The following is a 16925-nucleotide window of genomic DNA, read 5'->3' as shown; positions in this document are numbered from 1 at the left end:
TCTCCAAAGTTCGGGTTTATTTGGATAAACTCTTTGGGAAAAACACTTACAGCTGCATGCAGCTGCAAACAGACAAGCGCACGCTTTCTCCTTTTTATTTTTTGTTTCTAGCGTTACCCTCCGAAGCACTCTTTTTTCATCCTGCTGGGGTCAGAGAAAAATTTGTGAAATCCTTTTGTTAGGTGTTAAACAAGGTAATTATGTAGAGTATAGTGTTTCGTTATAGCCTCCAGGATGCTGTGAATAACATAAAATAATGTATTAGGGTAGACTTTGTTCACATACCTCTGTAAACAAGTTTGTATAAACTAACTGATATAAAAATGCTTAATTTTAGATCAAATGATCCACTCAGACATTTATTAGGCACACCTTGCTACTGTAGCCGTTACACTTTCATGTTTATGAAACCAGGTTGAGATGATCTGAGCTTTGTGACATGAATGCAGCCATCAGACGATGGGTACCCGGCAGTCACAGAGGGATGCACTTGGTCAGCAATACTCAGGTAGGCTGTGGCATTAAAATGATACTCAGGTGGTACTAAGGGGCTCAAAGTGTACCAAAAGAAATATCCAGAACATCATTACGCCCGAATCATTGATATAAGGCAGGATGGATCCATGTTTTTATGCTGATTATAAAAAAATTCTGATCCTGCCTACCAAATGCTACAGCACAAATCAAGACCCCCTGGTGAGCAAGTGCAAATTGTAGTCTCAGTTTCCTGCTCTTAGTTGAAAGGAGTGCCATCCGGTGTGGTTGTCTGCTGCTGTAGCCCATCTGCTTCAAGACCGGATGTGCTGTACACTTCTACATACGTTTATTGTCATGAGACATAATTTGAGTTACCGTAGCCTTCCTATCAGCTTGAAGGATTCTCCTCTGATCTCTGGCACACAACAAGGCATTTTCACCCAGAGAACTGCTGCACTGGATATTTTCTCTTTGTCAGACTTAGAGATATCTAAAAATATCTGAGAATGCCTCAGCAGATGAGCAGTTTCTGAAATACTCAGACCAACTATTCTTACTCATTCTGATGGCTGGTCTGACCTTCGCAGGTCTTGACCATTTCTTCATGACTAAATGCAACAAGTTGCTGCTGTGTGATTGGCTGTATGGATATTTGCCCAGATAAGCATCTGACTGGTTCCTAATCTGACACTGATATCTGAGTACAGAAGAACATAACAAACACAGACCTGAATCAGCAGAATTATGTACTGTTCTTTTTTTAAAAGTCACAGACAAAGCACTTTAAAGTGAGCTTACTTGACATCTAAATCACGGGTGTCACTCTTATTTTGCCTCATAGACCACAGAAAATGTGCCACCACTGCATAATAACCCATACAAATTATATCCTTCTTTTAACATAATAAAGTGCAAGTACACTCGGAAAGCTTTAAACTTTAATGAACCATCCATTTCCAATACAGATGATGAACAGCCAAAGATGTGTTAAGAAAAATAAGCGCAACTGAGTCTACTGTCATTACAAAGAAATGCTACTTTTGTAAATCAAAGAAACCCATTGGCGTGGTATGGTAGGCCATGGGTAATGAAAAAAAACATTAATAACTTTGCAGCACAGTGCTTTCCACCATAAATCATAGTGGAAAGTCTAAAAACAATGCCGGTCTTCCCTGTAGTTTTCACACTTTGCAAAGACATCCACCTCGATCTCAAGTATTAAAATCGGCTCTGAATATTTGAATTAAAAAGGAAAATGGAGTTTAAAAAGTCTATAAATTAATCTTTCTCTCAGCTCTTTACCCTCTTTTTGGCTCTCAGACCCAAACCCAACAGTTCCTTTTGAAGAAGTAAATCTTTTATAGAACGCACACAAATATAGCTCCACTTTTAAAAAAGGCTCAGTATTTTCCTATCATAGCCGGACAGTGTAGTTTGCAGCAAACATTACTCAAACAAAAGTAAATAATGCATTGGATCGTTGCTGTGGAGTAGTACACATTTAATGCACTACTGACTATTCTGGGCAGCAGAATTATGTGGGTCATATTCTGCTACTTCCTGAACTTCAATACCCGTGTGGAGGGATATAACGGTGTGACCTTTTGATTGTTAGTATCCTTTAATAACTTTGGGCACCAGGGAAGCTCTGTGGCACAGTCTTAGGTTCATTTTGCTTTTTGTCTCATTTTTTCAAAAGAAAATAAATAATAATGCTTAAAGGTATCCTTAAAATCATCATAAATCAACATAAATTACCTTAATGCAGTATTGTATATATCATCTAGGTTTATTTATGCTAATTTAAAAAAAGTGCAGTGCTGGTATTTACACTGTTATTCACACAATGACATTTAATTCAGAAGCTGCATGTCACACAAACACCTGCCACACAGTCTTCCTTGCATCCAATCTCCAGGCCTCAGGCATGCTCTGCTGGGGATGTTCTCAAAATACACCCATCAATCATGCTGTCGACATCTACGCCTGCCATCCCCAACCCCTCCGACTCCGCTCCCGACTGCTGCAGAAAGGCTCAAGGTGAAGGAGGGCGCTGCGTTTCGCCATCTATAATAACTCACCTGTAGAAGTGCACACACACTCACTGCAGGGTGAGTGTGTCTTCACATTCACAAACAACACCCTGCACCCCACAAAAATCACAAAATCGATCTACAAAGTCCCGCTGAGCTGGCTAAATTGACATCACAGCGAAAGGAGAGATGGCATTTCCCAGGCTGGAGTAGCGCTGTCCCATCTGGACAGAAGTGATGAAGTATCGGAGGGACACACAAATACATGCACTGGATGCCGTTTTTTTTTTTTTTTTTTTTAAATTGCAGATGTGAGAAAAGCAAAGAAAAACGAGTAAAACGCTGGTCCTGCTAGTTCCCCTGGAGAGAGCACAAGAAGGAAGTGTGAGCCCAAAGCTAGCCTGTGAGACACGATAATAACTTTGTGTGTTTGGCCGTGAAGCTCCTCACATGACCAGAATGTAATTACTTGTCTGCGTTTGCTGCCCTCTGTATGCACGAGCCCCGTCTTTTGGGATTCACAGAGGCAAAAGACAAGAGGCGCTGTAATACGATTAAGCACGATCAGAGTAATAATCCCTCCCTGCAATTTATGCGTCTATTCATACACTACGTTATACTGTATGTAGTATAACTTCCCCTGATATATAGCATATCTTCTCCAGATAGGACAAACTGACAGCTAATTAAACATGAAGAAACAGTGAGAACAAACTGCTTTTAGTTTACTTATCGGGGGAATTCTCTTTCTCTTTACCTGTGAAGGCAAATAAAAGGGAGAAAACCAGCTGAATAAGTAAAAAGGGGGGGACAAGAGTATGGCCCATTCAGTTAATTTTTTTCCAGGCCAACAAATATTTGGCAGGATAGAAAAAAAAAAACACAACCAGGCAATTTTAAGTGAGAGAGTGGGAATAAAAGCAAAGAGGGAGGTTCTGTAAAAAGCCTGTCCTAGTTTTTTTTAAAAAACCAAAACAAAAAAGAAGAGGCACGAGGACACGAGGGAGAGAGGATGATATAGAGGATATAGAGGTAGAGAGTGGAGGTGAGAAAAAATATAGGCAGAAAGAGTGAGGGAGAAATATAGAGCGAGTTATGTAACTACAAGGCGCCTGTGATGTCAGCTGCTCTGTCTTCACTGAAGCTGACGCTCCTTTGAACATGCAGGAATGAGCACCCTAACCCGAGCACACATTTCTGCGCATATTTTGACAGAATCTGGTTGTATGCGTTGCAACTGACTTTAAACATGAGAGGGAACAAGTTGTCTTCACCAGAGGTGAAAACATTTACTCACATATGGCTGTTAGGTACAGCGCTGAGGTTCTAAACAGCCAGTTGGGGTTTTTTAAATCTCTATTTCACCTCATTTTAGGAGGGAAACTGTAGATTTTAACAGCATAACATCTGTCTGACAGCTGCAGTTACCAGCTGCTTTTAAGATGAAAGGCTTTACGTCCAAAACACTTAAAATATCATGCATTATACTAAGATTAAACACGTCACTAGTACTTAAAGCAAATTGTGAATTGTGTATTTCAGTATGTATGACCTATGCAGGCAGCTTTCGTATTCCTTAGTCTTGTGTTGACGTAAGAGATTCGGCTCGTCTGTGAGCAAAGAAAATTCTCCCTCCACAGAATGAAACCTACCTCAGAGCCGTGTAACATAGGCATGGTCACAGTGGCTTTGTCGATCACTTAATCACTTTATTTTATATACATTTATTTAAAAAAAATTTCATATTCACACTTTTCCAAGTACACAAGTCCCTCTGACTAAGGTTGGTGATTATCTCACAGGATTAGGAGATAACAAGCTCGATCATCTGGCTCCTTATTTCTTGCCTTGTTAGCCTTTTGTTTAATCGCAACTGCTAGATAACAGTTGACTTAGAGAAATGATACGACCAGATACGAAAATAATTTGCAACAAAGCAAAGCTTTCCTCCTTAAGTGTACTCTGGTGACAGTACAATTCTCCTATCAAATTTGTAATAAAGAACCTTAAGTATTGCGGTTTAAGTCCAGTGCATAAGCACTTCTTCCATGTGTGCTCTTCACTTTCACTCCTCTCCTCTACACTCAAAGTCTGACTTAATACTGTACTCCTCTTCCTCCTTCTCTCTCCCTGTTGTCTCGTCACACCTCAGAGACTCCACCCCACGATCCTGTTAGTGCTTATCAGAGCATGGCTCGGGTTCAAACATGGACACGCACACGCCCACACCTTTCCCCCAATCAATACCGAATTTACAGAGGCAGCTTTTCTCTCCTAACTGAGCTCAGCTCTCAGGGGTGGCTGGTGTCACCAGGCTGTGGAAGTTTGGCTGAACTACATACATCTCGTATGGCTGCTGACACAGAAACACACTTTGAGTTACTAAAACCTACAAAGCAGAGCAAAGTGCACACCACCGTATTATCTTCCCTGGCGGATCTTTAAGTCTTGGATCGTCAAAAGAAATATATCTGAAAGCTAAATAAATACAGAGGTCAACAGCTTAATTATGGAATTAACAAATCCCCGAACACAAAGTCAAATGAACCAAAAGCTGTGTGAGGCTGAGATGTTGATGCAGTGAGATGGCTAAAAAGATCCCAGAATTAAATAAGATTCTTTAAGTCGAGGTTTAACCCACATAACAACGTGCGCTTGCAGTTAACACCGTAACAAAATCAGAAATCTCTTTCAGGAAATTCAATATTCCAAACTATAAGGAAATTTGCCCATTTTGACCCACTGAGGTGCAGCATTCAGCTATAACTTATTACTGAGCTCAACAATTCTCCTGTGTTTTCCACTTGAGAATTGAGCAGTCACAAAGTTCAATGACTACAGCTATAAAAAACAAAAACTGTAACTAATTTAAATTTGGCTGTTGCATCCCTCAAGATTGTATCCCTGATGAGCCACACTGTTTTCCCAGGACTCCATTAAATGTGAATTTCAATATGGGAAAGAGGAAGAAGTTGCAAAGACTTAGCTTTGGGGAGGAAGGTGATGGTGAGAAAAAAACCTACTTATATTCAATATCATGTGTACTGGCGATGATGACACAGAAACCACAATTTATGCTTCGTTGACCGTCCTTAAACTTCAAGAAGTTAAAATAAACTGAGACCCGTTTCTCATGACCAGAGATCCTAAACATTAAAGCTGCGTTATTTCAACACAGAAGCTGTTTGATCTCTAAACCTTTAAGGCGCATAGTGAACCTGCAGATAAGTGCTGAAGGTGCACAAGGAGAAAACCTTGAAGGAGATAACAGCTATATTTCAAACAGGTGCGTTTTTTACCTTTTTTTTTTTTTTTTTTTTACAGGTGCAGTCACTGAACTTTTTCATTCGGCTGATCCCGACCTGAAGCCACTGTTATCAACTGCTATACAGTTCACTCTCTTGCCTGACTTTGATTCGTACCGCTGGGACTAACTAAGTGGATGAGATGCCCCGAGAAGATCAGCAGCGATCCTTGCAAATATCAGCACATCTCCTCATGTGGTGTGTCCTTGGTGGATAAATAGGATTGGAAGTCTTGGAGATGAAAGCACAATCACATTTGGACTAATTCCTCACAGGCGCCTTTGTCTTTGTTTCTGTGTCATTTCATCATCTTGGAGATCATTCTCCCTTTAATGTCTGAAGATTTAGAGAGAAAGGGGAGTTTCAGTGACTACATGGGGGTTCTTTTGAATAAGAGGCAATTTTTTGGAAGGTTAAAACAGGCTATGAGTCCCCATGTTTAATGCTACCAAACCGCAAATACAAATATTTCTATTTTCACTTAAAACATGCCGGAATCCTTCATCATCTTATGTACTTTATGTAGGATGTAGATTTTATTTAACTTCATGGTACACACCAGTGAATATTTAATGTGTAGTTGATTGAAAAACAATAACCATGCAGCTCTGCGAGGCTGTAGTTATGCAGTTATGAAAATGAAAACATGTTGAGCAGGAAGTAGTTGTAGACAAAACAGTGCAAGCTGGTATGAATATCATTCGTTTTCTAGTTTTTTAAGGAATCTGACTGGTGTTAGGTCAAGAGCTGTGAAAATTAGATTTCTGATCAGGTGTTTGTGCGAGATGAAAGGTCAGAGTCACTGGAATTCATTTGTAGGTGGAGAGGAGGCAGTAGTGTCTGTATTGAATTTCTAGGGCTGTGCAGGAATATTGCACCATTTGAGTATTTGTTCAGCTAATTTTTAAATGATGGACTTGTGTAGAATCTCGGCTTGGGCGACCTTAAGGTATATTTTATTCCAGGTAACTTAATTATGCAACGTAAGTATAGTCAAAAACACAGCAGGAGAGGAAGAAGAGGATCACAGAATCTCTGGAAACACTCAAAACTACAGAATTCATTTAATTGTTGTCGAGGCGTTTCAGATATCAGTTACCTTGTGCTGGCAGATGAGCACCAAAGCTGTTATGATTTCAAACTCCATATAATAGCTGAGATGTTTTATACTGAGGTGGTTGTTCAGCTTTATTTCACAAAAGCTTGTTGTCTCATCTGCCTATGGCTCAGTGACAACAGAAAAAAAGTAAAAGAAGGATGGCAGCCTCCTTGAAACTAGGAAAACATCAGTGGTAGCCTACTGATTTTCTTTTCGCATTCAGCTTCTGATTGCAAGTAGCTATAGTGACCAACTGGTCCAAAGATGATGGCACATGTCACCTTCTGTCTCTAAACTTCTGTCTCTAAGACCAACTGCAATCACTCTGAATTTACAAATGCAGAAAAACTGCCAATAACTCTTTGCAACAAGGGACTCAACTGCCTGCCAACTTGTTGCATTCTGGTTATATTTCCATTAAAAGGTAAGCTGGCTGAGTGTCTGTGTCACTTGCTATCCTGCAGGAACTGTGTCATTATTTGTAGAGGAATTTCTGAACTTCTGTTTCAAATCTACATTTCTGGCTGGAGTAACTGGTTAATGTGAATTTCTGTGAATGTAGATGGTGACAGATTTGTCATTTCTGCTGATTTAATCACAGCTACAGACCGATAGCAGACTGACTCCATGTTATTGCTGTTTCGACACACCAAAGTCAGTTTAAAGACGGCAGCTGACTGCGAGTGGTCGCAAAGCTGGTCTCTGTTTTCAAAGCAACGAGCTAAAAGGGAACGAGATCACAAGTTCATTGCGCACTTTGGCAATAATTTGTGCCAAGTCTGTAATTACCGTTTTCCGTATTGTGACTGTAGCCTCATGAAAGTTTATTAGTACACTTCCAATTATATTTGCCACATTTCCAAAACTAAACAATACACCAACATATGTAACTGTCTGTCATACAACTGGCAACACAGGGCAGGTTAAATTTGACCTGGGGCGAGGTGTCATTTGCTCACATGACTTGCCGTCTGAACACTCATTCAGTGTCCAATGTATTTATGTGCTTCCAGGAATATGCATCCTGAAAAAACCTTGCTGCCCTCCCACCATAAACAAGCATACACTGAAAAGAGAAACAAGTAAGCAAGGTAGTCACTTCTCTTCTCTGTCCATCCTATTATTCATATTCAACTCATATTCAACTGCACTGCTCCCGCAGCGCCTATAACTCAGTTGATAAACCCCCTCTTGGTCACGCACAAAAAGAAAGGGGAAGCAGGAAGGCTAGATGTGAGAAAAAAAGAGAAAGATACAACTCACTTGTGTATTTGTATTTGTCTATAAAAATGCATTGACATTCATCTCTCTCCTTTCTTTTTGTTGTGTGTTTATCGAGTGTGTGGGTGGATAAAGGACACTTCAGATCTCGCTCGGTTGAGAATAAAGAAGTCTTTGTAACCTCCAGTCTCTTTGGTCCTGGGTTTTAAGCACACATATCACGGGGCTTCCTATCAACTGCAGCGCGGGCTGCCACACATTAGCGCTGCCTCTACATAACTCCTAAAACATACAAATCCTGTACCAGCGTACACAATTTAGCAAATGTCCTTCCACCGACTTGCAGGAAATCATGCCACTATGCAGCTCATCAGAGCAACAGGCAAGATTTTAATCTCTTGAAATTAATGCCGTGAGCAACTTACATTCCAGTGTGTAGTTAGCATCAGTGAATGTAAGAGGCAGAAAAGCATAAAAGAGGAAAAACGAATAGACGATGGAGCTGCTGTACTCACCATCCTCTTTGCATTCCTCGGGCGGCTTTGCTTTCTTGGCTAGCCTCGGGTCCAGCCACGATGTTGTCTTAGTGTTGTGGCTGTGAAGAAAAGACAGAGAGAGCGTGAGAGGCAGTGTGATAGATGGCGAGAGAGAGGAGACTTGGCACAAAGAGAGAGAAGGAGGTTGGTGGATTCTTAATTCAGCCAGAGAATCATTTCAGAGAGGAAAGATGAGACTCCCTTGAGTGCCTGCGTCTAAAAAAGGTGACAAGAGAGACGAAAAATGCTTTAGGTTAACAAAATGGCAATCAATACTTTTAATTTGCTCACTGTCTCTCATTAGCGGGCGGGGGAGGAGGAGAGGAGAAGGGATAGGAATGGATAGAGGGGTGACTGGGGGAGTGATGGAGAGGAACAGCTGTGGGCTTGGCAGATTCAGCCAGAGCCCCAGGCAGAGAGCTGGATCTAGATCAGATATGATGATGTGCCAGGGAAGCGCAATGCATCTACGCGGCTTGTCTGAAGCTCTGGACCCACAATGGCCTCCCTTCATGATGACAGAACAATAGTAGGAAGGGAAAAGTCAGGGGAGGTGTTGAAAATGCCTACAGTAAAAAGATAAAGGAAGCGAGAAGATAAAGGAAGAGGATGCAGCGAGGAGACCTTCTTATATCTTTTTTCTCTTTAATACTTTTAACTTTTGTGTTTTCCCGCAGGATATTTTCTTTGCAGCTAGGCGTCAAACACATATAGATTTACAGAGAGGAACAGTCTTGAAAACATGCAAAATGCAAAATATAGAGATAATAAAGTTAAGTTAAGTGATGGTCTGTTGATGACAAAGAAGACAAAGGGAAAAACACAAAAGTAATCACCGAGCAAAAAGTAGTCTGGCATGTTTCTCTCACCTGATTCACTGAAGTGCAATGAATCAGCTTCTTTTAGGGCGTTTTCACACCGACACACTTTGTTCACTCTCGTCTGAATCAGCTGGTGACTTTGTGAACTAGTAGTTTTTCTCTGTGGCTTGGTTGCTTTTCACAAAAATAAAACTCCAAACAGACTCCAAGAAAACCTAATTGTGCCACAACAAACCACGTGAGAACTCTCAGACCACACAGCAACAAAATAAAATACAAGAAGTAGTCGCTTTTGTCTGGCCTGGTGGATAACACAACTAAGTGAGTCCCTGACTTATTTTTCAGCCAGGGGCTAGAGTTGGTTTACTCTTACAGTTTACAGCATGCAGCTGGTACCCAGGTCAGATTATGAGTAGATCATGTTAACATAAAGGAAACATTCTCGTTTAGAAACGGACCTGAGACAAACTGCTGAACTGCTCCTCTTGATGCACTTGAGTGCAAGTCTGGTCAAATCAGCACAAATGAACCAGAGTTGGATTTAAATGGACTAAACAGCGCAGATGTGAAAACACCTTTAGTCTCTGTTAACACCTCCATAGAGCTTATCGCTGTTAGGAATGTGGGGCTAGGACCCAAATGCAGAGTCAGGAAGCAGGCAAGATAAACAGAAAAAAAAAAACCAACTCCTGTTTATTGGCATAGAGTCCGTAAGGTACCATACATACAGGAGTAACACCAGGAAACACACCAACAGGGTTAATGGACACTGAGGCAAAAGAGAGAGGGAAACTGTGGCTATTTATACACATAAAAACACTGAGGGCTAATCAGGAAATAAGACACAGCTGGGAGGAAAGAAGACACGGGTTCACAGATTCAGCACTATCACAGGGGAGGTAGTAAAACTAAAAGTAAGTCACAAAAGACAACTAACTGCCAAAGTGCAACACGGAGTAAGCGACAGCAACCAGGGAATCAGACGCAAGACTGAGCTTGGCACATGGGAAAGATACAGGAGGATAGACAAAAGGAAACACATGAGAATACTAGAAACAGTAATGAAATACAACTAGAAAGGAAGATTCAAAATACTAGGACTAAATGAGAACTGAAAACTTCCCAAGATGCAAAAAACTAAACAAAATCCAGAAACAAAGCCCACAGACCACAAAAACAGCACACAGCTCGATGCTAAGACTGTAAATCTGATAGCCAAGTGCATAATTTACAGGATATTAAACTGAAATAATAAGCTAAAAAATAAGAACATCCTCTATACAGCTGCCGAATTGTTGTTGGTTCTCGGTGTCTTTTCAAATTAGTCATTTACTCAATATTAAGAGGTTTTTGAAAAAGAGGTTTTTGATCTCAACGGGACATTCCTGGTTAAATAAAGGTTAAATAAAAAAATAAAACACAAGGTTAGGGTTAGGCTAACTTGTATAGCTGTTAAAGTATATAATTTTATTTGAAAGGGAAAATCTTCTGCTTTTATATGGATAAAATACATCCTGACCCCAAAAGAGTGCCAACAACCTGCTGGATGATGATGTTTATCCAGAATACTAATTGCTGGAATATTAGAATAATTAAAATAAATATATATAAAAAAACTACGTAGAACAACCAGATAGTTGTTATAGCCCTGCAACATTGTGTTTGCGCTGTGACTAGCTCAATTAACTGAGTTAACATGTTGACATTTGCTGATTAGTATTAAATGCTGCACAGAACAAGGCGTTTCTGTCATACAAATCAGTTATTTTAAATACAAATAACTGAAATTGAATAACTGAAAATAAATAAAATAAATAAATACATTTCATTAAAATATATATTTTCTTGATCAATCAATTAATTGTTTAATTAGTTATAGGCAAAACATGTCAGAGCAGAGATCTTTATATATTTACAAGGTTGAAACTGCATCTTTGCCAGAAATCACAGCTGTTTCATTGTAGATTTTTTCTCAAAGTGTATTGAGGTATTTTAGTCTGGACTAAAGTAACAGACTGATTGAATGGTGCATTGCTGTCCTTTGAGCTATGAACAGAAGCCTGAGTAGAAAAAAATGGACAGATAAAAGAGGAACAAGAAGCTTCATGCCAAATACAGAAGAGCATGAAGTGAACTTCAGTGCAAGTTAAAGTCTTTGGCTTAAATGTTGAATCTTTTTCATCAGAGCTTTTTATTCTCTTTTCTTTCCTCTACTTTAGCCTTTCAGTCATTTCTTCTCCATTACTACCTATAGTATATAAAACGTACTACCTCCTTACTCATTTTCTTGTCCTCCCTGTCACCCTCTCTTTTTTCCGCCTTTGCTATTTTTAATCACTTTTTTTCCCTTCCCTCTTCCTCCGTCTATTCCTCTTCTCAGACACCTCACTTCAAGAGCAGTAGGTAAACGAATTGATCTTATTTGGAGGCCAATCAAAGACAAGCATCCTCCTGGCATCACTTATGCGTAGAAAAAAAACCCTTGATGCTATAAATGCGGTAGGCTAAGTGAATTAGTTGTGTAATGTGCTTGATGGATGTGGGAGCATGAGGTTTCTCTGTTTGGGGTAGGAGACATATGGCGAGTTGTCTGCAGAGGATAGGAATTAAAAGTTTGCATCTGTGGCAAATAGACATGAAGAGACAACATGTGCCTGGCTGGCTGACAACCCTGTCTCATTTCTTACTTTGGTGCTGCTGCGAAGCTTCTAGCAGTTAAAAGAGTGCGCTCAAGCAGGCTGGGATTCAGCTGATTCTACGGAGAGATTTCTCCTAATCACTGAAATGATCAACTGGTGCAGAAAAGCCCCCAAACTTTTTCGCAATTGCAAAACCCCCTCTCTGCTATATCTACATTTGTTAATGTTTTACAAGAACTCAAATGCACACGCAATTCCCACCACACCACTGCAAAAACACACAGCAACTCAATTATTCTTATGTAATAAAAATTCACCCCATGGTTTTACTGCAGCTGTAAAATACTAACAACTCCAATGAATTAAACTTTAGAGCATTTATAAGAGTTCTACGTAGCAAGGTATTTCTGGGGAGCTTTAAATCTTTAAAACCACCATGTATCACATATAGTCTGTGTGTGTGTGCTGAGCACAGAGGCAATTAAACAGTGCTGAAAACATAAAGTGACCACATCTTTAGCAATCTTCTTAGGATGTAAGGCAAATGACATGATCTCTGAGTATGGCGCTCAGATTCAGAGCTGTCCCTCTGACGTACTCATTTCTAATCCCGTCCATCCCGGTCACTCCCATTGAAAATCTTAACAAGCTGCCTCCAGCTCAGCTTCCCGTCTTTATGTCAGTGCTACTGTTTCCAAACCATACATCATCTAACGCTCGTCTCTATCCACTACACCCTGCCTGCGCTCTCTTCCTCACCTCGGTTTGGCACTGCCCGTTCCTTCGGACGGTTGACCCCAAGTATTTAAACCCCTTCAACTTTCACTACCTGTGGTCCTTGCAACTTCACCTTTCCACCTGCCTTCCTCTTCTCCCCAGAGCATACCTCCCACTTCACCAGACTCTCTCCCACCTGGTCCCTACTCTCACTACAGATCACAATGTTGTTTCTGAGCATTATAGTCCATGCCTGACTTCACCTGTCAACCTGTCCAATCAGTTCAATCGATTATCAATTTGTTCATTTTTCTACTTTTGTTTTTAAGAAATGTGTAAGCTGCTTATTATTACAGAGCAATGCCTTTAATGAAATTCTTGTATAATCCCAGCACCAATGTTTAAAGCAACAGTTTGTCTCATAGTTGATACCGATAATTTTTCGTGCCATGATATTTTTTAACATGCAGCCAACACAAACAGATGATTGGCAAGCAGATATTTTTATTGGTGAAGTAATATCAGCTGACATCAATGGTCAGCTGATATATTTGAGCAGCGGTCCCCAATCACTGGGCCACGGACCGGTCTGTGAGTCGTTTGGTACGGGGCCGCGATTGTTGAGGCAGGTGTGAAATTTATGGTTTTATCGATTTTTATAGTTTTTAAAAAAAAATCGTTTTTATCGTTAACTTGGTTTCCCTGGGTCTTTTCCTGTGTGTTATGAATAAATCTTCTTTTTTTGGTACCAGTACTGGTTTTATTTTATTGTATTTATCCGCGACACCTTAAAGGCCGGTCCATGAAAATATTGACGGACATATACTGCGGCACAAAAAAGGTTGAGGACTGCTATATTAAAGGATTTATAATTATTGTGACGTGAGTTTGTACAGATATCCATTCTGTCCACAGCTGCACACAACAAATGGCTGACGGTAAAAGAAAATATTCCAATAACTACGGGAATGCAAAACAACGTTCAAATTCCAATTTTAAAAGTTTTTTTGTTTACATGTATCATCAAAACAGGCTTGCTATAAGTTTTTTTTTTAACATAATACTTTAAAAATGGCAAAAACAAAAGTGAAGGAAAGGAAAGTTCTAGAAAATTATATTTTTGCTCATTTTTCAGAGACCTTACTTTAAAAGAAGAACGTTTTTTTAGCTAAAGTTTTTTTGTCACTTTACACCCCGCTGAGGTCTTTAAAAATCACTTATAAACATCATCAATTTCAAGAATATCTGAGAAAAGTCTGAATGCATATATCATTCAAACACTTACTCTATGAAGTAGACTTCTCCTTTCTCAGTGTATGCCATCTCCCAGTTGTCTGGCAGCGGCCCTAGCTCATCGTTCTCATCTGGTTTGGGCACTGCCATCTTCGGGATCTGTCCATCATCTTTGGGTACCTCGCTCGGGGCCTCTGCTGGGTTGATCTGCGGGCCGACGTCCCCTGAAGCATCTGTGCTCTTGTCCTCATGTTCACTTGATTCTGAGGTGACAACAGGACAAGATGAGTCAGGCATGACATTATCATCGGAGAGGAACGGGGGAGGGCGAGGAGAGTGAAAGACAAGGGAGCTGAAGTGTGGAAAATGTGAAGGGACTGATTGAGAGAAGGGGCTAGGGGTGGAGGCAGAAAAAAGAGGAAAGAGTGATTAGAAAAAGGTGAGAGGAAGTGGTGACATTGGGGAAAGACAGGAGGGAACAGAGGGAGTGATTGAGGTTAACAAGACAGAAAGATGAATAAATCAGAGGAGACAATAGAGATTGAGAAAGTAGCAGGCGGTGATGCCCTACTTTGAGTTGTGGCAGTGTGTGAAAGTGTTAGCGAGAGAAAAATGGGAAGACAGAGAAAGAGATGGCAAGTGTGAGCTCATCCCAGAGGAGGTTTGGTGGAGGGAAGTGAAGAGGGGACAAATGAAAGTAGCGGATTGAGAGATAATCTATGGGAGGGAAAGCGCGAGGTAGTGATCTGCTTAGATCACAGAGCCTGCTGTGCTCTATTGATTCCCCTTCTGCTCTCCTGGTCAGCCCACACTCGGTCCCTTTCAGAGACAAAACTCCTCCTGAGCCGAGAGAAGCTGCCCACTTTAACAAACAACATGCCTCAGCATGACGTTTTTGAGCATCTCACTATTGCTGAAGATATTTCCACTCTTGATTTATAAAAACTTTTCAACACTTCATGTACAAATTTGAACCGATGGCATTCTGGTCATAAAAGTGGTGCTCTGCTTCAGTTTGGGGTCTCCAAAGATGACAAAAACCTTTTTAAGAAACCCCCACTACCACTAGATTGAGATTACTGTTAATAAGCAGGTAAAAACATAAATCATGTCAGCTTCATTAAAAGTTGACTACCATACAGTAGGTCTTGTGTCAAAGTCTTAGCTTTTACATGCTGGGTTTTAATGAGATCACAATGTCAGAGATTTATATTATTTTATCATCCACAGCAGGCTCCAGACAAAATGAAAGTAAAGTCAAAGTGTAAAATAACATGCAAAAAAACACACAATCTACTTTTTAAACTTTTTTTTGCTTCTGATTTCCTTTCATCAATTCAGGTATTTTATGTCTCTGATCCAGTAAAACAAATATGATATTTAAAGGAAAATCATCACTTCACCCTTAGAACATTTAATCTGAGTATTTTCTGTTTGTTTTTCTTCCGCAAATCATGAATCTTACCTTGTTTGACCTCGTTGCCAAAAGGAAACCAATATTGCATCCTTTAACCAAACTTCCCTTCTCAAAATATCACCTTAACAGCTCCATAGTATATAGCCGTAATTACATCCAAAAATACAGCTGCAGCACAATATAAAAGTAAGTGCAGGGATCAGCTGAAATCAGCACTCAGACTCCTTGAGCTTCTGTGCTGCTCTGACTGATGCTGTGCAGTGAAAGTCTTTTCCTGAGGCCATGAAACCATCTTAGAAAGTCACAGGACCGAAGCGTGGCTCTGGATTTGGAATCACAAAATTCGAACTCATAATGGTGTTTTTATGATCGCCTATTCATGTGATCACGGGTTTCAGTGCGTGACGGAGCAACTCCATGTATCTGTGTTTGTGTGTTTACTTGTTATAACAAGTGAACACACTAGAAGGTATACTTAGATACGTCTTTTTAGTCTAGTCTTTCAGTGCAGAGAATGGCACCTTTCTCTATCAGTTTATGGATAACGACAAGCTCTAGAGGTTTGGCCTTGTTACACAGAATGTTAAACTCCTTTTCTGCCAATTTTCTGTATTTACAAAGAGGATAACAGCACTTTCTACAGGGCTGATTCACAAATGAGAGAAAGCACTTAATAAAATGCCCTTGTTGATTTTTAAACAGCCTACAGGCTTTTGTTGAATTGGGGAGCAAAATATGTGTTTACCCCTTGCCTATCTGTTCTGAGACACTGTTTAAAAATGGTACCTAATGAATGATATCAAATTCTAGAGAGCAGCAGCACTAATGCTTTAATCATAAACTGTTTGTGCCGCAGAGGTAATCACTGCGAGAGCGAATTGCCGTTCACTGTTTATATATCACGTCATTAAACTACATATAAAGATATTTGTGTAACCAATTAAAAGTGATAATCTGCCGTAAAATCATTTTCAAAGAAATGCATGTAAAAACAATCTGTTCCTGCATCTGTTGCTAGGCAACCGCCCTTAAAGAGACTGTCGCTGTAACATGCAGATCAGACTGAGCCCAAGCGTGACCTCAGACCCTGCTGTCATGATGAAGCCTTCGGCAGAAGTGACCTTTGCCTCTGTGCGTCTGTGGAGGTTGCTGTCGGGACTGACCTGGGGTGACAGCAACACCGTTGCCATTGACAATGGGTCTCTCCTCCTCCTCCTCCTCGGGGGGCTCGATGCTGGCTTTTTCCATGTTGCTGACTGACTTGTTGCGTTTCCTCTTGCCCTCTGAGCTGGGTCTGGCGCCCGGGAGCAGCTGGTCCGTTACATTTAGCAGCAGAGCGCTGGGCTCAGCCGGAGGCTTTGGGGTGCCGTAAAAGTTATCTGGAAAACAAAGTTTAGCTATAGACGTACAGTAGAGTGCAAAGGAAC

General features: G+C 40.5%; 1 protein-coding gene across 12 annotated transcripts in view; it reads right to left on the bottom strand.

The window, feature by feature from the left end:
* The window catches only part of magi2a (membrane associated guanylate kinase, WW and PDZ domain containing 2a), a 273490-nt gene that overhangs the window by 67962 nt on the left and 188603 nt on the right, over positions 1–16925 (bottom strand). For all 12 annotated transcript variants that reach the window (XM_004548382.3, XM_012918390.3, XM_012918391.3 and 9 more), the window contains 3 exons: positions 16662–16877; positions 14134–14344; positions 8651–8730 (listed from right to left, as the gene is read on the bottom strand). In XM_004548382.3, coding sequence (XP_004548439.1) covers positions 8651–8730; positions 14134–14344; positions 16662–16877 — 507 coding nt within the window. The remainder of the gene's footprint in view (positions 1–8650; positions 8731–14133; positions 14345–16661; positions 16878–16925) is intronic.

Source organism: Maylandia zebra, linkage group LG17 (assembly GCF_041146795.1).
Source record: "Maylandia zebra isolate NMK-2024a linkage group LG17, Mzebra_GT3a, whole genome shotgun sequence".
NCBI lineage: Eukaryota > Metazoa > Chordata > Actinopteri > Cichliformes > Cichlidae > Maylandia > Maylandia zebra.
Note: the sequence above shows the minus strand (reverse complement) of the source record. Positions and strands in the feature narration are given on the sequence as shown.